Source organism: Opisthocomus hoazin, chromosome Z, assembly GCF_030867145.1.
Source record: "Opisthocomus hoazin isolate bOpiHoa1 chromosome Z, bOpiHoa1.hap1, whole genome shotgun sequence".
NCBI classification, from domain to species: Eukaryota; Metazoa; Chordata; class Aves; order Opisthocomiformes; family Opisthocomidae; genus Opisthocomus; species Opisthocomus hoazin.
Genome location: NC_134454.1, coordinates 74032481 through 74054939, shown reverse-complemented (window position 1 = coordinate 74054939; position 22459 = coordinate 74032481). Strand labels below are relative to the sequence as shown.

Genomic DNA, 22459 nt, shown 5'->3' with positions numbered 1-22459 from the left:
CAAATATATATATCCTCGTTTTTAATTTTCTGTTTAGTTAGCTTGATTTTTTTTGATTGTTCATGTCCTCATTATTATTTCACCTACCTACATCCCATATTAGCAAGAGACGTTTCTGTACAACTTGTGTACTACTCCACCATTGTTCCCACGGAAGTACTAGAGCTCTGGTGGCAGTACGATTTTCTCCAAGATGACAATAACCTATTTTATTACACCTCAGTTAGAAACTTCAGTTCCTTACTCTTCCACACTCAAGGCTAGCTCCCTTTAAAGTTACATTTTATTAGAGGGACTTCTAAGCAAAAAAAGCAAGGGAACTTAATCTCTAAAGGAATTAGCTTTCTGACACCTATAGATGTTAAGATTTTTTTTGTTTTAAAGTCCATCTCTGTTTAACGTCCAGTAAGCTGCAGTTACAGTACCATATTCTCTTTTTAAAGATTAAAGAACATATAGCATTGAAACTACGCTAAATGGAAAACTGCAGGCTGGTGACCCACAAACAAATGTAAGCACAAATGATGGCACATCTGCGTTCCTGATTCTTTCCGTAAACCGCACTATTTTTTTAGCTACTGTTTTGGCACTTTCTTCTGGCTGAGCTGGAGTTCAGACCATGGCTAATCTGTGGTCATAACATAACAAGAGCAGAATGTGAAGAGACTTTACTCTTTCGCAGCATGGTTGTGGCAACTGAACATTTACCTTCAGCTAAACCCTGGGGCAGGACTAGGAACTTTCTTACCAAACTTTCTTAGTAGTCATAGTGGAAGCCACAGATTTACCAGTTTTTTCCATGCTTTCTACTGTTGCACCTGCCTGTTCAGCCAAGTGATTAGGTTGGATGAAGCGAGTGGTTTTATTCATGACAATTTGACCAGAACTTATTGGATCAGGTAGGAAAAGAGCAAGTGTGTACCCATGTTTCATTTTGTTTTTCTAGTCTACTTAAAATCGCAGTTTGACAGCTTTTACTTTCAGTACCCTGCTGCCTTTATGCCTAAATGCATTCAGCTGAGCTATTGTGTTCATTTATCACATTCTGGTACAGTTTGTTCAGGAGATGGAGTTCACACAGGGTCCTGTACAATGCTGATAATTGACTTTTGTGGGAAACAAGGAATTTAGATCTACCCCAAGAGTGCCAAGCTTTATACAAGTCAATATGACAAAGTTTCCTCCAGTCAGTCACAAAAGGCTGCAGTTCTGAAGGCTGGAAACTTGACACAGAAACTGGAAATAATCAATCAGATTTCTTACAAATGGAACCAGTTATAATATATATGCCCACTATATATATAAACTGGTTAACCAAGAGTACGTTAATCCCCCCAAAAACTGCTCCCCGCTCAGAAATTCTTGTGCCTGTTGAAGGGACACCTGTGAGACAAAGAATTAAGAGTCCTGTCATGAGGGGCTGGAAAAGGAACTGAGACCTTAGGGATACCTTCCTCTGAAGTTCGGGTGTAAGAGACCAAGTCTTAATCTGTATTCTGTGTGCGTTGCTAATCCACTCCATTGTAACTGATGCCACTTCTGGCTGTGTTATGATCGATTTTCCTAGAAGAGTTTGTACTTCTTACAGTCCTTAATTTAGCTTGTATGTTAAGCTGGTGAATTCAACAGAATTCATTACTGAGACATTGTGGGGCCTCTATCTAAGATCCTGCTGAACCTTTCAAAATGGAAGTGAAGTTTGATTCCATTCAGTTCATTTCATCGTGTTAAGAAGTGACTCTGTGACTTTATTTACCCCTGGAGATGAAAACATGGTCTGCATGGGCTTTAAATATCATACGTTCTAGCTACAAATATGGTGCAGGCATCAACAGAGATACTCTAATTTAGGAAGGTTTTCCAGTATATTATTTTCTCAAATTTTTAACCTGTTTCGGTAAAAATAGCTGTATTTCGTCTTGATGCCTGTAGCTGAGGATAGAAACAAGAAAAGCAATAACATGTACTTCTTTGCACACTGTTTATAGAAGAAGGGAGAGACTCATGTCTTGCTGATTATAGGTATTATGCAATTGAAGCAATTTTACTCATGTCTTTGAAGTAAAGGCACAAAATTTCATTTATTTTTCTCTGTTTTGTTTTTAAATAATGATTTAATTTTCAATTAAATAAAAAAGGAGGTTCAAGTTTGAAAGGTAGAACATTCATACATTTAAAAAATTATAATACTGTTCTTGAATCTTTTATTCTGTTTTACTTTGAATCTGTGTTACGGGAGTTTGCAATTTCATGATCATGTGCTGTTTTTAACAAAGATTTATGCCAATTTTTCTGAAAATTGTTCGATTAATGATGTAAAAATGTGTAAAAGCTCAAATCAAGGTCAATCAAAAGCATTTCGGGATTTAGGCTAAAGCTGGCAAATATTGAATACCATACCAAACAAAATCAGGCACAATAGTCAAAATGTTTTGTTTCAGTATTTTCTGAAAAAGAACAGTGTGATTTTTTCCATTTGCTGCAATACTTCAATTTTAAGAAGAAATTTATTTGACATTTCAGTGAATTGGAACATGCTGCCTAAGAAAGAGAAAAAAAAGCTTTCTGTTTAAATATTTCCAATCAAACATCAGTTATTTTAAGTCTGCAAGAAGAATTCTAAATGTAGGGGAGGAGGGCACTGCATAAGCCACCCAACTTACAAAATCTCTTACTTACATACATATGTTGAGGCCTTGCTCAGTGTCCAAAGTGTGAAATGAGGCAGTGATACGGGATAAGCGAAACAGAAATTCTTAACATTAATCTGTCGGTTACTGCCTGATGTGGATGCTTGGCAGTGTATAATATAAAGCACACGGTATGAACCATTAAACCCAAGACATACAAATTGCTAAGGCATTGAGTAGCTGTTTGAGCATAAATGAAGGAGTCACCATGCAGGAAGGCTACAAAATCCTCATGCATAGGAGGAAACATCTCGTATGTGTAAAGATTTTGTACCTTAAAACTTTTTTATGACATTGACTGTAAGTATTTTGTACCAAATATTATCATAGAATCATAAAATGGGTTTGGGTTAGAAGGGACATTTAAAGGCCATCTAGCCCACCCCCCCTGTCATGGGCAGGGACATCTTCAACTAGACCAGGTTGCTCAGAGCCCCATCCAACCTGACCTGGAATGTTTCCAGGGATGGGGCATCAACCAGCTCCCTGCACAACCTGGTCCAGTGTTTCACCACCCTCATTGTAAAAAATTTCTTCCTTATATCCAGTCTGAAATTCTGATACTCACAGTTGTGATACTGCAAAAATATTTGCAAAGAAGTTTGCATGCAGAGCCCAGTAGCATCATGCTGTTCACTGGCCAGGGATCATTTCAGCAATCATAAACACCTGACCAATATCTACTTTTTAAGCGCTTTATGGAGAAATTTTCTTAAATAAATGATCATATTTCCCAGATAGTCAGTGAAAATAGATAGACACTTCCATGCACATGCAATGTCCCTGTGGAAAGCTTTCCAAGCCAAATAGGAAACATTGGCATTAGACCCTTAAAAATCAGGAAAAAGTTAAGCACTTTGAAAGCAGTGAGTCATGCCCACAACTTTTGTTTTTATTTTTCTCACAAGGGTTGATGAGGCTGACTAATTGTAGCAGTCATTTCATGGCCCTACGTCATTTCAGTTTTGACAAAGAACAGAAATTATGAATATGAAAGCTGCACGTGGCAGAACAGGCACGTGCTTAGAGCTGTCTTTATCTCTCTCAGAGCAAGGTTATATCTACACAATGTTGTATACACAGACCTCAATGAGTAGACAAATTGCAGCACTGTTCAGCTGGGTAAATACTAAGCTGTGGTTAGTCTAATACAGAGCTCTGTGGTACCACGCTTCCATTAAAGCAAGTGCAGGACTAATTCAGGTAAATCTGTATTGAACTAATAGGGCACAGCATCACCGGCCGGGCAAAAGAGGGGATCACCCTGCTGCAGGCAGTGTTGGTGCAGCCTCACCTCGAGTGCTGTGTGCAGTTCTGGGCCCTGAAATTTAAGAAGGATGTGCAGGTCCTTGAATGCACCCAGCAGAGGGCAACAAGGCTGGCGAGAGGGCTGGAAGGAATGTCCTGTGAGGGGTGGCTGAGGGCTTTAGGCTTGTCTGGTTTGGAGGAAAAGGGGCTGAGGGGCAACCTCATTGCTCTCTGCAGCTTCCTGAGGAGGGGACGTGGGGCAGGAGCTGTTGAGCTCTTCTCCCTGGGACCCAGTGACAGGACACGTGGGAATGGTTCAAAGCTGCGCCAGGGGAGGTTCAGACTGGAAATCGGGAAGCATTTCTTTACTGAAAGGGTGGTCAAACACTGGAAAAGGCTTCCTGGAGAGGTGGTCGAAGCCCCAAGGCTGTCTGTTTAAGAGGCATTGCGACAATGCTCCTAACAACATGCTTTAACTTTTGATCAGCCCTGAAGTGGTCAGGCGGTTGGACTACATGATCCTTGTAGGTCCCTTGCAAATGAAATAGTCTATTCTGTTCTATTCAGCTACAGCTGTAGGGTTGGCAGATCCCCATGCTGTGTGCCAGGCTCTGATATTAACACTTCTCCACTACACAAAAGAGAGCTTGACCCATCTTTCAAATCTGGCTTCCTACAGGTATAGTCATCTACTTATATGCACATAGAAAGAATTTAAATCTTGCCTCATTGTACGTAAGGAATTGGAAGAATAATTATTCATTAACAATACTGAGTTTCATTTTAACAGCATGTTAGTCTGGCTTATGCATTTGTTTAATGTGTCTTCTCTGTCCCCTCCCATTTTTCCTGACAGACCTTTTACGGTGGCCACAAATCAGCAAGTGCAGATCACCTGAGCTGGAGACATTTTCATGTTATTGGACTGATGGAAATTTTTATAATCTCACTGCTCCAGGAACAATACAACTATTGTACATGAAAAGGTAATAATATGGAAGGAACAAAAGAAAGAGGAAAAGAAAGAGAAGCCACATATTTTGCTGCGTTAGCTTGTTGCTATTAATTTTTTGCTATGATATGAGGCATGTTGTTTTTTAGGGCATAAAACTGTGTTTTAAGTGCCTATTTTTCAATGTCAAAATCTGTTGCTAATTATTAAGCAATTTGCAGCGACAGGTGTTACTTAGCAGATAATGAAGAACACGTTCTTACTAAATTTAGTTCCAGGTTGCACAATCCAAAACTGAACACTGTATGGCTTGGGAAAGGAGTTTTTGATGGGGAACTTCAGTTTATTCCTTATACCTAAGGACCTAACTTGCATCTGTGAGATGTGTTGTTTCTGTGCACAGATGTGGAGTTTGGATGCAAGCCCCTTCAAATTTGTATTAAAGTTTTACAAAGCTCCCATTGATCAGTTGCTAGATTAAGTTCTGAATGTGCAGGTCCAGGTGAAAAGGCTGCTCTGAGACCGGGGATGACGTTTCATTGAGCCCTGTTCAATTCTGATTCACAGTCCACTTAAACTTTTGTAATTTTCAGGTTGTTACAATGATTAGCCTGGAAGAGGACACAGGCATTGCCAGTAATGCCTATTAAGGAAAACAGGCCCTTTGTTCACAGGAATAGGAGGATATGAGTTTCTGTTCCATCTAATGTGCTGGGTTTCAACCTTTCTGACCTACAGACACTTTCTATTGGTGATGATACATTTGCTTAGCAAACAAGCCTAATGGCAAGGCTGACTTTCTTACTTACTCTTCTGAGACCTCTCAAATACAGGGATCCAAGTTAAAACCACTATTTAAGTGTAAATGTTTAGCTGACAGTTGTCAATGGCACGTACTATGAATTAAAAATTAATTTTAATTAAAAATTAACTAAACTCTATGATAAAGCAGTGCCACGTATGTTGAGCAGACCACATATTTCATCTTTGTTCTAGGAGTCAGAATACTGCAATAAAAGGTGTGAGTTGAACATCCACATTAAAAATATTTCTGTTTCAATATGCAAGCAACATTTAAGGCTCAGGGCTGAACTCTGTCATCTAGCCCAGTCTTCTACTTAACACAAGGCATAGATTCTAACTGCTTACAACTTTGTCAAGTCCTGACTCTGGCAGATCTACAGCATTTCCTTTAGAGAAGTGTTTGCTCTCATCAGCTAAGCACAAGACCAGTGATTGCTAGCAGAAATGCTTCTTACTCAATTTATGTAGCATCTACGATTACTTCTTAAGCACTTACCCCAGTACTGAAGGCCACACTTGGCATAACTGATTTAGCTTAATCCTTCTTCTGGACAGCTTCAACAGCTCTTAGTAAGAAAAAGGCATTTACGTTATACTTTTAACAAACCAAGATGATAACTTGGATGGATCTTTTTTAAAAGATCCCTATTCAGTCTATATTTGGGCTGATAGTATCGAGATAAAGAACAGCAACAGCAGGTCTGTTCGCTATGAGATTTGTTTTTCTGAAGTGACTTCAGAAATACTGAATAAATGTCCATCACTTTTCCTGTAGACTATTTCTAACAATTTGGTCATTCCCATTTTGCTTTAACTGAAGACTTTTTTGGTTTTGAACCTGCCGAGTAGTTTCAGCTTGGCCGTATGAAAATGACCCTACACAAGCAGCAGTGTTTCTCAGTGGAAGAGTTCATGCCACTCTTTGTAATTCTTCTGGTTTGTCTTTTTGAAGAGATGAAGTGAATGTGCTATTTCCTGCTGCAGTTCTTTTATTTACAAAGAACGTTTATGAATTTTTGAACAAAGTCAGAACAGAAAAACCTAAGAGGTTTCTTGCTCGTAGTTCCAAGCCTGTGTTTGAGGAGTTCTGTATCCCAAGGAATTTAACTGTTCCTCACCCACAGCGCTGTGCTCCCCTTCGTTCATGCCCTGCAGCCCTGGGTTGGTGTGTGCCAGGTCTCCTGCAGCATCCACCCTCGGGCACTTTCTGGTGTGAGCGATCAGTGCTTCAGTGCCTCCACCCCGATTCAGCTCCCCAGGGCGACGCACTGCCCTGTCCTGGGCTTTGCAGGTGGTGCAGTACTGATTAACTTTGCCTAATTTGGTGCTTGCTGGTAGTCATTAGCATCTGGCAGCATGGCAAGGTGTGCTCTCGGACTGTTCTTTTGGAAGCAGCGTCCAAAGCATGGAGATGCCAGTAACAGTACGTGGGAACCTAAACTCATTTATGCAGATTGCTTGGATAGTTACTTGGTTTCGTTGCAAATCACTGTCGATATCAACATGTTTTCCTCACTTCCGTAAAAGTTATGACTTATCAACAATGTGTTTTGTAACATCTATAATTTGTACTTTGTAAGATCGATAAATCTCTTCTTGCTCATGCATATGACATTTTTGTTGTCGTTCTAGGAATGATGAAGACTGGAAAGAATGCCCTGATTATATCACTGCAGGAGAAAATAGCTGTTATTTCAACACATCCTACACCTCTATTTGGATACCATATTGTGTTAAGCTTGCCAATAAAGATGAAGTATTTGATGAAAAATGTTTCAGTGTTGATGAAATAGGTATGCTTCCATTATGCATTTTACCTCCATATTTTTGTATCGCAATTGATGTGATGCTATAAGCTTTTGTATTACTCATACTGTATTTAAATCTTCCCTCTCAGAAAGGTTAGTTTCTAAAAAATATGATATATAGGAAGGGATTTGATTTTGTAACATATGTAGTGTGATCCACACCAGAAAATATTGCCCTGGTTGAAAGAAAACTAAAAGGGTAAAAGCAAATATGTGGTTTTTGTTTCTCAGTACCACTGGTCTCTCAAGTGTGTGCAGATGCGTTTGCCTTTGCTGTCACTCTGAGCCCTTTCTAATGGGTGCTACATACCCTTGCTCAGTGTCAGCAAGGATAGCATTAAAATCTTGGTTCTGGAATGTTCTGGAACCAAACAGGGTTTTGTTCCTGAATCAACACAAACCTACAGAATCAGGACGTTTAGCATTTATCAGCTAGAATTTGTATGTATTGCAACATGAATTGTGACTGACTGGGACTTCCAAGATGTTACTACTTGTTCAGAGGAGTGGTGTATGTATGTGCAATTAATTTATTCCTGCCAGTGAACAGAATACCCACTGCTGTCTTTTCTTCAGCTGAGCAAAATTGGATTAATTTTTCAGATACCATAGTTTTTCAGTGTACTTCCATATTAGTTAGTAAATATTTAACTTTCTGTGTTACTCCAATTACTGTTTTTATTTCTAGTGAGAACTCTAAATCTTGATGGATGATTGTTTATGTCTCAGTGTTTTGTAAGTTGCTATTGGGAAATGCAGCATAGTAGGTAATACATTCTTAGTCTTCTTTATTAGTTACTCACGTGAGATTTATGCAGAGTGTGTTTACTGCCAATGGCAGGGTGCCTTCTTGTTACCAACCTTGTAGTGACTTTGTCACTGAGTCACAGGTTTAGATTTTAATCAGCAAATATATGATTAATATGCTTTTTTAGTCCTGAAATCATTTAACAGTGTATAGTAAGAATGGTCATTTCACATTCCAAACTGGCTGTTTTATTCCAAATACTCTGTTTAAACAGTCCTACCCGATCCTCCTGTCCACCTTAACTGGACTCTGCTAAATACTAGTCAAACTGGGATCCATGGGGATATCCAAGTAAAATGGGATCCACCACCAACAGCAGATGTTCAGAAGGGATGGATTACTCTGGAGTATGAACTGCAGTACAAAGAAGTTAATGAGACAAAATGGAAGGAGGTATGAAGCAAATATTTATTATACAATAGTCATAGTATAGTGCAGGCTTGTTCTGTCCCTAACACTTCTGTACTACTATGAAAAGCAACAGGTTTGTAATTGCTGATTAGATGTTACCTTAAGTCTTAAAAAAAATACCCATATTCTTCTGAAGTTTTCTAGAAACATTGTAACTTTATGTGTCAAGACAGCTGGCACACAGGATAATAATAACAAACCCTGAAATCGCTATGTTAGATTAGAAAGTATAGGAAGAGTCAGATATATACAAGTTTTTTCAAGGATAAAATATTTCTTTACTGTTTTCCTAAACCTCAGCTATTTGAAACAGTGCATGGTATTTTTAGTAGTTGCAACAGGAATATTTTGCTTGGAAAATGTCACCATGTCAGTCCAGATTCTTCAAGATACCTGTAAAGTTCTAATACTTAAAATTATCATTTCAGTATATTAAAAAAAGGAAAGAAAAGCTTTGATTTATCATTTAATATTTGATACAAGGAACAAATAAAAATAATGCAACATAGTTAAGACATACAGATTTCATACCAGACATCAGTGGGAAACTTGTGACTCTATGGATTGTCCATGAAAATATAAAATACATATACCCAAAATCTTTTAAATTTTCTTTCTGAAAATCACTTAACTTCTCATGTAGTTAGTTTTCCTGTTATGGGGAAGAAATTATACACAGTTTATCTGAACGCATAAGCTAAGTGCCAGTGAGTGGTGGCGTATTTGCAAATGGAGAACACATCCTGAATACCAGTTCAATGCAGTGAGAACATCACTTCAGAGCAGAACCTCTCCTTTGCTTTCTTATTAATATGAACTGAGCTAACTGACAGAAGGAAAGCAGGTAATACTGTTATGAATTTGTATTAATCTACAAAAGGCAAATTTACCAGTTGCAACAGGTTCGCTTGCCTTAATCTGTGAAAGACCTTGGACCCTTCCTCAGCTCTGATCCTTCTCAATGTTAGCATTTTCTGTTTATTTAACTCTATTAAAGTCCACAGCCAAACAGGCCTATAATCTCTGTAACTTTTTCGTAATACTTGAGTATCTCTCTATACTGGTTCAAGCTATATTTACTGTACAGCCTCTATATTTGAAAGCTTATGAAATGAGTTAGTTTAGGCAGTAAATCAGTACTCACTGAGAACTTGAAAATCTGCAGAGTATTTACAGGATTTACAAAATTAGGTGGCAATACGGATACCTCTTTAAAAATGCACATTTTTTATTTTTTTACAAGCCTTTAGGTATCAATCATATAAATACCCTAATAAACCTTGATTCTTGCTCCAGTACCACCAATAATTCCAGCATGCCTTGAAAATAGTTCTTCTCAAGACAGCAAAGGTTTGAAGATCAGTGTTTCTTCTTTCAGAAAACAGACAAGGAATTGCTGAGTACTATACTTGCCTAAAGAAAAATAGTACTGTAGATTATGTTATACTGGAGCTGTACATATTGTATGTTATTTTGCCTTTCAGCTTAAAAGCATAAACATGGCATTATTCCCTGAGACACTATCTGAGCACAAAAGAGAAATTTCTGAACAAAATTTTGGTCTGGCCTAAGACAATAGCAAAACTCTGAATCAAACAGCATTGGAGCAAAAATTTCACTCTTTGCATTCTTTGCTACAAATACCTTCTGTAATCAGTGTTGAAGCAGTAAAGAGATAAATGTCTAGTTGTACTGTTATTACTAGTTTTTTACACAATAGCTATACAGACACTGTGAGGCTGCTGTGTTTTTCAAACAAGGTGTGAAAACATGTATCATCTGAGCGACAGTGAAGAATGATGACTTCATAGTGAAGTGTCTGTCTATGAAGCGCCTAAAAGTATATGTGCAATAGGGAATCCTGAAAGTCTAATTCTCCTTTATTTATTTATTTATCATATTTTAGATTGACCTGATCTTTTGGCTTACTAGAAAAAATCCGAACAACCCAGGCCCAGATCGACCTAATATGGGATGACATTGGTGATCACAGCTCAGTCCTCAGTGAAGAGGGCTGGACCAGGGAGGACTCTGCTGGCTCTCATTATATGGTTGATTTTTTTCTAGAAAAGGTCCATTTCACACTGCAGTAAAGTGCACTTAGGGCAGGGAAGCATGGAGTACTAACTCCAGAGCTGAACACCATCACTGTGTCCACACAGCACTGTGGCTGAGATACAGGGCGTACTAGTTTGAGAGACGCAAAACTCATCTCCCTGCGCTGCACTGGATGTACAGCCCAATACCTCCATGAGTTGTATGGGTGCCCAGCCCTGCACTACGCCTACCCAGGGTTCCTCTGAACCTTTCCCTGATACTGCTCACCTCCCAGTTTTCACCATTTTTCTCATAAAGCTGGTGAAGGCCATTGCCTTGGTTGCTGTGTTGCCTGCCACGCCTGGGCCAGCCTCTGCCGTCAGTGCCCGCATCCCAGTGTCCCCGGGGCTCCAGCTGAGCAGTGACAAGCAGTTGCTCTGCGGTCTGTTAACCCGCTCTAATGGGGCCAGGCTCATGCAGGCAGCACAATCACACAGCTCAGCGTGACAGCAGGTTTGCCACACGTTTCTTTAGTATGGCAATCACAAGCATCACTCTGTGTACAGTGACTGAAGAGCTGCAGTAAGTCCAGCAACCCAGCGGTCTGGTTCCAAGCTCCCCTTCACGTACTTTAAAGGCGTTTGATATACGTTGTCATGCATTTTTATCATGCCTCTCTCATATGGCTTTTAATTGATTTAATCCATATGACAAATGCTATTCATCTGTTCAGTTCATGCTGAACCTTCCCCAGTCTATACGTTTTGCTCCATCCATGTATCTTATGTAAAGTTTTGTTAGTTCATTGATGGCCTAAAGACATTCCTGCCCATTAATCAATTATCTGTTCTTCAGCAACTCCTGCAATTTCAGGTACACAGCTACAGTAATTTTACCTCATATTTTTCAGGGCTCTAATTTAGCCTACATACTGCTTTTTCCAAGTGCCACCATTATTTGGGTACATAAAATTTTATGTGGTCCAGCATCCCTAAGAATCTCCACTAATTATCTCAGAAAAGAAGAAAAACAAACAAAACAACCAAAGGAAAAAAAAAAAAACTACCTGTAAAACTTTAGTGTACTATTTCTTTGTGGCCTCATAGCATGAAATAAGTAAACTGGACTACTATGTATTATATTCCCTTTCCAACACTTTCCAACTGGATAGCCTTCAGATGTTAAAAACCTCTGTGGAGTAGAGGTTCTCCATGACCTTGTGCTCAACCACTAGCAGAGAAAAGCAGTCTGTCTGGGATCACTGCATCCTCCAAAATCTGACTCGTTGATTCTCAGAACGCTTGAGTCTTGAGCTGCCAGGGATCAGAGAACTCCGCAGATCGTAGCTACCAGTAGAACGTGTCTCAAGTTTAGATTATGCAGCTACAGGGATTATAGGGTGGTATTGTTGAAGGTTCCTTCAAATCCCCAATGGCTGTTGCAGGTGTTTTAATTCTTAGCTCTTGAAAAGTTTTGCCAGTATCATCCTTGATTGCGAAGTGAAAGTAGAATATAGCATCTGCTACTTAGATTTCTATTTTAAGCACATTTTCCTTATTTTTATATACTTTTGTTGGGCTGTTGGAGCTAAAATACGTATTCTTGGAGGAGTAATAGAAGAGATAGATTTCACATATTAAGACTTCTAACATGACTTCCTACATAGTTTGATATGCATCAATATCTGCGTATGTTGCAGTTCATACTTAATGTAGAAGTCTCAGGACTGACAATCCAATGCCAGCTCTCACAGAGTCTCCATTACCACATTTTACGTATAGTTGAAGATTTTTGGAGCTATGCAGTGTTCCTCAAATAAACACATTTGCGGGATGCAATACATCTGGTTAGAAGGCCTTCAAATCATTTTTCTTCTTAAAATTAATTCTGTAGTGGAGACTGCACTAGTTTTAAGACTCCTGTGTTATTTTAACAAGGTTTTTGGCATTGTGAAGTCAGTAATGTGGTGTTATAACAGTAAAAAGGATTTACAACTTGGTAAGATCAGTGGGAGATGTTCACACCACCTACTTATGGCATACAACTGGGGGCAGCTGCCTTTCTTCACTAACTGTATTTACAAAGAGTTTGGATTCTTCACGTTTGGTCTGCTGAATCACAGCAAAGCTTGCTGGCTAGTGAGCTGAAAGTAAATGGTGTGAATTTTCTCTGAACACTTCTTGTGGTATCCTGACAGTTCCAAGTAGCAAAAACACCTTCAAATGTTTATTTCTGAAATCAAGAAGCAGTGTAAAACTGCCAGTACAACTCAAACAAATAAATCATAGTCCTTCTGTCTTTACAGTTAGAACCCAGACTCTCAACAATGGTTCCACTGTACTCTCTGAAGATGGGAAGAGATTATGAGATACGAGTCCGATCAAGACAACGTACCTCCGAGAAATTTGGGGAGTTCAGTGAAATCCTTTATGTATCTTTTTCTCAAACAGGCATTGAATTTGTTCATTGTGCTGAAGGTAAATAAGCAAAGTGCAGCAAAGTGTTTTTATAACCATGCTGTCTTTTTGTCTTTCCAGTGTTGTTCGATTTTTTTTTCTCCTTACTGTTGACGTTGTGTGCTTGAATAGATTGGTAATTCAGCCTACTACATGAAAATCATTTGGTGAGATGGAGAATGTACAAGTTCCGTATACAAGTTCATAAGTAAACTCAGCAAGGCTGTTTCACAGCTCATCAGAGAGCAAAAATACAGATAGCTTTAAGAATCAGAAGTAATAACTGCTGTTGCACATCTGACGGAGCCTAAAATACTGTTTAATCTCATACTTCACCATCTAAAATGAGCATTCCAATAGTGAAGAGAAGAATTGTCACTTCTATTAAAGTGCTATACTGCTGGCTAAGTTTGTTATCAGACTGATGTGCTTTTCTGATCTGCCCAGTACTATGAAGAACAGTGAGTGTTTTTCTGATTCTTGCTTCTGTTGTGTACTTGTTCTTAAAGTGCTGTTAAAGACAGAAGAAGAAACAGGCATTGAGCACCATATTTCTTCTACTAAAGAATGAGACAGTGCCTTTTCCTAAAGCATTCTCAGTCTGAGCTACTAATTTAACTCTTCAAAATCTGAGCTCTTTGGCAAATTATTTTAACAAGCTGCTTCACTTCATTTTCCACAGTACTAGTGAAGATGTTAAATAAAACTGCTCATAACTTTTATTTTTCAAAATCTTGCTAGATTCCCCTTTTTAACTCTTCATATTACTAGTTTTCATTCCTAATTGATATGAACAGCTAATGTTCTGGACATGTGGCATTGTTTTATGAACCCTAGCTGCATTAAGTTGTCAAGGTTTTCATATGAACAAAATTAAAATACTATGAAAATCTCAGGCCATCCTACAAGTACAGTTTTCTTCAGTCAACATAACACAGATTCTGCAAGCTGGTCCATATACATACATCTCACAATGATCTGATTTGATTGAGAATCTATAGGTTTGTATATCACCTTTAGGAACACAGAATTAACATTTTCCATGTATTAACAATTTTAAGTAGTTAACTTTAAATGCAGTAGTCTAACTTTCTGAAGCAACTGGACATTCGCAGGTTTCACTGACATGACAAGGAGTTACTGGTTCTCCATTTAAATAGGGACCTGTCTAACACAGACATATGCACATAGAACTTTACTCATGTCTGAAACACGTCCAGGCAAAATCTAAGCTTGGAGCACAGGCCTAAAACTGGTACCTGAATTTTAGGTTGGGTTTTTTTTGGTCCTTGAAAGGACATATATTTATGTTCATGTACAGAGATTCCAGATTTCCTTTACCCAAAAACAGGAGTGAAGTTTGTATGGAAAACTTAAAATTGGGAGCAAATGAGAAGAATCTAAGACTACAGACAGAATAAATTTCTCTGTACTTTGTATTCTAAAGTGTCAGCTTAAGTATAATGGAATTGCCAAAATGCTAGTATTTAAAAGATAAAACATTTCATTTATCAGTGTTATTCTTCATTCCTACCAAACTGCATTTCTTAATGACCTAAATTCTTTGTAGCCACCTGCAAGGTACAAAAAAGGGAGAATTATTTTTTTTCTCCAGTTGATGGTTCACAACATAATTAATGCTTGGCCTTTAAAAAGAGGAGTGGTATGCTTTTTAACACAATCATATTTTAGTTTCTGTGAGAGAAGAATATTTTGCCTGTGGTTTAGTATGCTATTAATAATGTTCTCTCAGCTTGCGCGAACAAGCAGTAACATAGTCTGCAGCATTATGTGCCGTCAGGACTACTGGTAGCGTGTTCCAAGCAGGCAGAATATTCCTCGTGGCTGGTTTTACTACATGCATTGTCTGCATCTTGTTTATACTTAAAAACTCAATCTGTTTTTGCAAGGAGTCTCAGTGGCCTCACAAATGCAGTATGGAAACTATTGAGACAAAAAGGGTTTTTAAATTTCTGCTTAACACAGAACTGTCACATTTAATTAACCAAAAATTCTCCTATCAGTTTTTACTGTATTGGAATCCTCATGCGGTGGAAGAGAAGGTTGAAATTAAAGATGCAACAGAGATGCACATTCCTGCTAACATGCTGTTGTTCTGTTCTTTCAGAAATTGAGTTTCCGTGGTTCTTAGTTGTTATCTTCGGAGCATGTGGGCTGGCTGTTACAGTGATCTTAATCCTGCTGTCTAAACAACCAAGGTAGAGAGTTTTTATTTGCAGATTTTATGTACTTGTAGCTTAAAAAATAGGGTGCTTCAATTGTTTCAAATGTGGGGGACTAGAAACTGTTTTGAGGGTTGTTGTCCATTCTCATAAGCTACATGGACACTGGTGTATGTAGGTACTGGGCCTTCAGCAGTGGGAATCTGGTTATGTTGACAGCTCCTCTTCCTTCTGGATTGCAGAACATTGTATTCTACAGTAGTTACATAGTTAATTTACTTAGGCTTTGAAGGGGATTGATTTTTTTGTCCATTTAAATTTTTTAAATGCTTTTTTTACCCACATATTGTTCAAAAGTTTCAAACAAACACATCTGTGTACTTGGGTTTGTTCTTAGACTATTCCACTACTCTCTGACTATTTCTTCATTGAGCCAAGGGAAGGAGCTCGAGTCATAGGACAGTACTTGGTCTCTGTGGACAAAATGCAGTTCCTATGAATAGCAGGAATAAAATAAAAGAAAGAGAGGATGTGTCATTTATAAAAATTATACAGTTGTGTCATTCATAAAAATGAAACGATGACACATACATAAAAATGACAAAATGGTTTCAAAGTAAATTCATCCCCTAATATGTGTGTTCAGCGATAGGTTTTGGCAGAATAATTCAGCTTGGACATCATACCAGTGCTGTCCTAGACTATGTATGGAGCAACACCATGGTGAAGTCCCAGTGCACACATGCATGATGTCAGTGGTCTTGTATATACACTTCAAAAATGAACACTGAGATGTTTTGCACATACCAGCATAAGGACAGGTCATTGAAAGGAAAACAATACGGTGCAGTTGGAGCAATTCTAAAAAAGTAATTTAGGCAAGCAGCACAATGCTTTGGCAGAGCTTAATTTCAGGAAGCCACTCCCTGCAATAGCATCCCAGTCACAGAGTGAAGAGCAAGGCTCCTGATGCAGTGCATGACAAAAGCCTGATGTGTCAGAGTGGGGCAAGAACAACTTGCACCTGGGACCAGGAGCTCACTAAGGTCAGCACACTGAGCAAGGAGTGGCTTGGTCACAGAAGATCTTGAGGGATGAAGCATGTCTCTGCTCAGAGCTTATTAACATCTTCCATGCTAATCATGACTGCTGGAGGAGGCTTTTCTCCACTGAGGACTGTTCATCTGGGAAGGTTTTCTGGACCTGTGGGCCTGCACCATTTCCTTCGAACGGGTGGACATGGTGGTGGAAGTGGCAATGTATTCTGCAGAGAAGCAGGCTGCATCGATTTCCCATAATGCAAAATATCCAGGCTCATTTTCCTCCTGTATCTGAAAAGATACCAGTTTGTATTTTCCTCAGTTCTGATCATACAAGAGCTGAACCAGGCTCCCAAGAACAGATGCCACAGTGTTAGACCCATACTCTTTTAGGCTTGAGAGATGCAGCCCCGAATTATGCAAGGGTAAGAAAGGAGCAGAGCACAGTTCTCCCTCCTGAATGATTTCTCCAAGCAGTGAGTGCTAAAATCCTTTGTTTTGGTAGAAGCAGCGCCCAGTCCTGTCAGAATAGCTGATTTGTGGATTTCAACTGCAAGTGCAAGTCTTATAACTGTTACCCCAAGAGCCCAGACAGTGCACAGCTAACACAGCCCCTCCAGGGATTAGCTGGAAAATTACTGGACTTCTGGCTCTCATTGAGACTTGCTGGGCAGAACTTTGAGGGTCTGCCAAAAACAAAAACAGCTGGGGAATTTGGACCTTCCACAGTTATGCAGAAGGTGGCTAAATTTCTCTCTGGCACTCCTTTCGACTCCTCTGATCTTCTCTGGACCTCACCAAGGTCACTAACAATGCAGCAAAACTAGTATTGGATTTGGATCTACTATTCACGCAGCTTACTGTCTAAAATAGGCAAGTAAACCAGTATAAAGAGAATGTTCAGTTTCCCATTTGGGAACTACATTTTGTCTGTCTGCAAAAGAAGCGGGGAGATAAAATGGAGGAGATAAGCATGACCTGCTATTGTTGGATCATCCTTCTGTTTGACTTTTGGGTGGGGGTTTTTTGTGACCCCTCAAAGAATTAGAGATTCAGAATTAGAATAATACGTATTTCCACAGTATGTACATGCATAAGCGAGTTATTAGTCCTGTCTCTACAAGGGTAAAACCCCTGTCATTATTATATATTACTTGCTATTTTAATCATTCAGAAAACAGAAGTGTCATAGAGACAGCAAAATACTAGCCTAAATTTTTGCAGTTCTGTTTCTGGTTTATTTATTAGTTCTAAAGTAATTCACTCTTTTCACCAACTCCCTTCTTCTATTCTCATATTTAAATTTATTTGGCTTATGTAAGACTACTCTGTCCTTGAAAAAAATATTTTGTGAAAGTCACTCTCCACACTGAGGCTTCTGTCAGCTTCCTTTAAAAATTATGTAAAAAGGGAAACTATTCACAGAGCTCTAAGAATTTATGCTCTTTCTATAGAGCATTAAATTATCGAAGACTGGACTCCAAAATGGATTCCCATATAAATGTATGTGATTTCAACAAAGAAGACTGCAGAAAACTTGTTTTTCTCTTTGCATTGAGAGAAAACAGTCATTCTTTTCCGTAGGACTATTTAAAATTGAATCTTCAAACATTTCCATTTTGAAGTAATTAAGCATAAATGCAATATAAGGCTTTCTTCTTTCTAAATTCCTCAAAAAGGACCACTGTCAATTAAAAGCCATCATTTATTTTTTTCAGGTTGAAAATGATGATTTTTCCTCCAGTGCCAGTTCCAAAGATTAAAGGAATTGACCCAGATCTCTTGAAGGTAATGTTGTGCTCTAAAATCTACAGTGGGAATCATTGTAGTAGTAGCAGGTGACAATTGTTGTTCCAGGCAGAAAAGTTTTGTAGGAAAAAATTCTGGCGTGGGGGTAGTTGCCACAGAATTAGTTTTCGTAAATTAATAAAAAAAAACCCTTGCAATTACTACACCAGCTACAGTTACCTTTCTTTAGGTTAACATCATAAAAAGCGCATGCATTTTTTTTATTTCCTTTATAAAATTCATTTTTTCTTGCTTTATAGAAAGGAAAGCTAGATGAAGTGAACTCCATCTTAGCCAGCCATGACAACTACAAGACACAGCTGTACAATGATGACTTGTGGGTTGAGTTCATTGAGTTGGACATAGAAGACCCTGACGAAAAGAACAGAGTCTCGGATACCGACAGGCTCCTGAGTGAAGATCATCTGAAATCACACAGCTGCTTGGGAGCAAAGGATGATGATTCTGGACGGGCCAGTTGTTGTGAACCAGATATTCCAGAAACAGACTTCAGTGCAAGCGACACATGTGATGCCATCTCTGATATTGATCAGTTCAAAAAGGTAACTGAAAAAGAAGAGGATCTCTTGTGCCTTGGCAGAAAAGATAATGATGAGTCGCTTCCAAGCCTTGCCGACGCTGACACCCAAGAGCCGCATGTGAGTACTCAGTCTGAAAACAGCCAGCTGTGGCCACCTTTTGCAGACAGCAGTGACTCAGCTAGTCCATCGGTCCATACCCAGCTAAGCAACCAGAATTCATTGACAAATACTGACTTTTACGCGCAAGTGAGTGATATTACTCCAGCAGGCAGCGTTGTACTTTCACCAGGGCAGAAGTCCAAGGTGGGGAAAGCACAGTGTGAAGGCTGCACAGAACAAAACTTCACGATGGACAACGCCTACTTCTGTGAGGCAGATGTGAAGAAATGTATTGCTGTGACTTCCCACGAAGAGGATGAGCCGCATGTTCAGGAGCAAAGCTGTAATGAGGATGCTTACTTCACCACAGAGAGCCTTACCACTACCGGTGTCAATCTTGGAGCTTCAACAGCAGAAACCCCAAGTTCAGAGATGCCTGTCCCAGACTACACGTCTATTCACATCGTTCACTCTCCACAAGGCCTTGTGCTCAATGCAACTGCGCTGCCTGTGCCAGACAAGGAATTCAACATGTCTTGTGGCTATGTGAGCACAGACCAGCTGAACAAAATCATGCCATAGCTCTTCTTTGACTAGGTGTGTGCAGTATTTCACAGCAGAGAATCAGCTCAGGCTTGTATGCCGAAACCAAAATGAAGTCTAAAAGTTTTTTGTGGCTCATATAGTTTTATCTGAAATGTTGCAACATAAAATACTCATCAAAATATTCCTATCGTGTTCTGTAAATACTATCTATGAATTTGTCTTGAGACTGTTTTACTAGCAGTGACTGTTTTGTTCTTGTGGGTGTTGATTTTTGTGATACTAAACATTGAAATTACTATGTTTAATGTACAGTGAATCATGCATTTTGATAAAGCTAAAAATCAGGTGGTTTAAGAATTTAGTAAAAACCGTGCTGTTGGCAGAGATCTTTATATCAGTAATTTGGAACTGAACATATAAGTGAAAAAACAAACATAGCTTGAATAAATAACACTTCTATTTTGATTTACATAAATTAATAAAATATATTTTAGTATTTTAGTCATAAAAACATAAACATTTTCTATTACAGTACACACTGTAGTTCAATTATGATGACCCATCTAAGGAATGTAATTGCTGCAATCTTAAAAAAGAGTTTTCTCTTTTATAAAAGTTTTGTTTGCAGCAAAACGAAAAACCAGATTTTTACAGAGCCATTTTATACCTCCAAAGAAACTTGTAGAGAAATTTTGAAATATGGTAGGAACTTAAAGTAGCTGATTCTATTACTTTCTTATGGTAACTAATATAGAAATAAACATTCAATTTAAAGTTTTGTAGAAAACTTTAAAATATACAAAATATGTGGGCAAATTATTCTGTTCTTCATCAGATTCTGGTTAATGCTAATAAAATACTTTTTTATAAGCAGAATTTTGTTGACCACAGTATTAAACAGTGTGCAAACTATACTTTCGACGAAAATTTTTGAGAACACGTTAATAAGCTCTGGTGACTTAGCAGCATGATCTCTTCACACTTGACGAACTTCTGAAGCCCTCCTACAACCAAATGTATCACTACATTTATTAGTTTGCACCACATAAAATCTTGCTTAAAAATATAAGGACTTCAGGAGTTAGCCAGCAGTGCATTTTTAAAGATATAACAGAATTAAAAGACTTCAGTGGAACAAGGGGATCGAATACAGTATTGTTCAAAAGTGATTTTTGTTTTTGCAGCCTAAGAGCATCTCCTCTGACCGCATTTAGGCAGACTTTCAGATGGAAAGGAGAGAAAACTCAGTGGGAAAGTTCTCTTTGTTCTTACGTATATTAAGAACTTGGCGGAGCTTTGCAATGAACTATTACTGCTTCAGAAGTTAACCTTCCTAGGCCATGGTTTCAGGGTAACAGGATTCTTCTTAGAAAGCAAACAGGGGCGTTCATTTCTGTTCTCTGAACAGAAATGTATGAAGTGCAGCGAATCCAGGTCTTGCTCATGATGTCTCCCACTGAACTCGCTGATGCTCTCTCTGTGACCAAGGGCTAAGAACTGGGCCCAACTATTGGGTGGGATTTTTAAGTTTAGCAAGTACTTTATGGTAAATGTGCATTAGATATTCTGCTAATTTGCTGCTATATTTTTCTAACAGCTACATTATTTAGTTTCATATAAAATTTCGTAGATGATAGACACTAATGCAAGTAATGCCTATGTGTGTGTTTGGAAGAAGTTTCTTACTCTGTTTCTATTGCCAAAAATAGTTAAATACCTCAATCAAACTCAGAATGTCATTTTGGTACTTTACTGGTCACACAAGCCATTATACGCAGGTCAGAAGACGTGTCTTTCAGTTTCTATTTAACTTTCTTTATGTCGGTGTTTTGTTTGTTTTTCTCAAAGTTTAATAAATGTATTGTCTTTGATCTGTCCTGACACAATGTGTTTTATTGCAGGTTATTAATTTTTTTCATGGAAAATAGAGATTTTATTAGGAGAAATCAAGTATTTCTCATTGAATAAAGTAAAATTCATCTTTCCTTAGAACAGAAGCAATGCCTAATGAGATCAGTGTTTTCACTGATTGAGATATATATATAGTTAAAAATAGCAGCACAGACCTAAATTTATAGATGGAGATAGGACATGCTGTACCCAGAACCAGCCAAGACATGTGTTCCTAATTTAGCAGTTTACCAGTTTACCTTTGGCTGGAACGGCCTGTGGTTGTGAATAAATAAGCTGCAGTAGTTCAAAACTTGCACCTACAGTTGAATCCACAAATCAGATATTCTGACAAACCTCAGTAGTTACTTGTAGTGGTAGTTAAAACCTAACAACATATGAACTCTGAAATTTCAATCAGAAATATCAGATAGTCTGTCTCTGTGGAAAATGCCGTTATCTTGACTGTCTCCCAGTGTGTAACTTAGTAATGTACTACTGCCTCTCTTCCCTCTAGAGGTAGGAAGGGACCTGTTGGACAAATACCACTAGACAAGGGTAAGCCCTTTCCTCCCAAGGGAATCAGGGTGTAATTCAGTTCCTCCACACAGACGTCCAGTGCCATTTAAGATTCATAATCAGGCTTCCAAGTGCTGGTCCAGAACAGCACAGGTCTTGTGTAGACTCTGGCTTATCTAAAAGCCTGAATGATGGTGGATGCCTATGTTTTGACAGTTGATCCCCAGTGGAAGAAAACAGCTCCAGGAATGTAAACATCTTTGTGTCAGGTAGGTCTAAGTTACCATTATAGTTAATAGTCTAAACAGCTACTTAGCTGACTAGATATAGGTGTCTGTTTAGGTGAACTGATTAGGGCTCTCCACTCTTCAGACTAGAATGGAAGCATGGGCATCTTGCTCGCATTCAGACACTAAATATATTTGTTAATTAAGGCGTCTTGATGTTGATGGGAATTTCACCTTAGCCAAACCTTTGAATAAGGTAAGCCAGAGAGGGGAACTGGTATTCTCTTATGGTTTATACTGTCTGTAGAAAAACTCAATGCAAATGAACTATCATCATGAGTAAGTATGCTTGCTTATACCTCCTGCTTGAAGAACTAAGCTTTGGAAGGCTTCTGCCTTTTTATAAGGCTC

General features: G+C 38.6%; 1 protein-coding gene across 9 annotated transcripts in view; it reads left to right on the top strand.

The window, feature by feature from the left end:
- GHR (growth hormone receptor) overlaps positions 1–21298 on the top strand; it is a 132149-nt gene extending 110851 nt beyond the window's left edge. For all 9 annotated transcript variants that reach the window (XM_075446825.1, XM_075446821.1, XM_075446817.1 and 6 more), the window contains 7 exons: positions 4795–4924; positions 7327–7487; positions 8525–8703; positions 13064–13235; positions 15343–15433; positions 18156–18225; positions 18486–21298. In XM_075446825.1, coding sequence (XP_075302940.1) covers positions 4795–4924; positions 7327–7487; positions 8525–8703; positions 13064–13235; positions 15343–15433; positions 18156–18225; positions 18486–19448 — 1766 coding nt within the window. In that variant the 3' untranslated portion in view covers positions 19449–21298. The remainder of the gene's footprint in view (positions 1–4794; positions 4925–7326; positions 7488–8524; positions 8704–13063; positions 13236–15342; positions 15434–18155; positions 18226–18485) is intronic.
- Positions 21299–22459: the final 1161 nt, after the last annotated feature.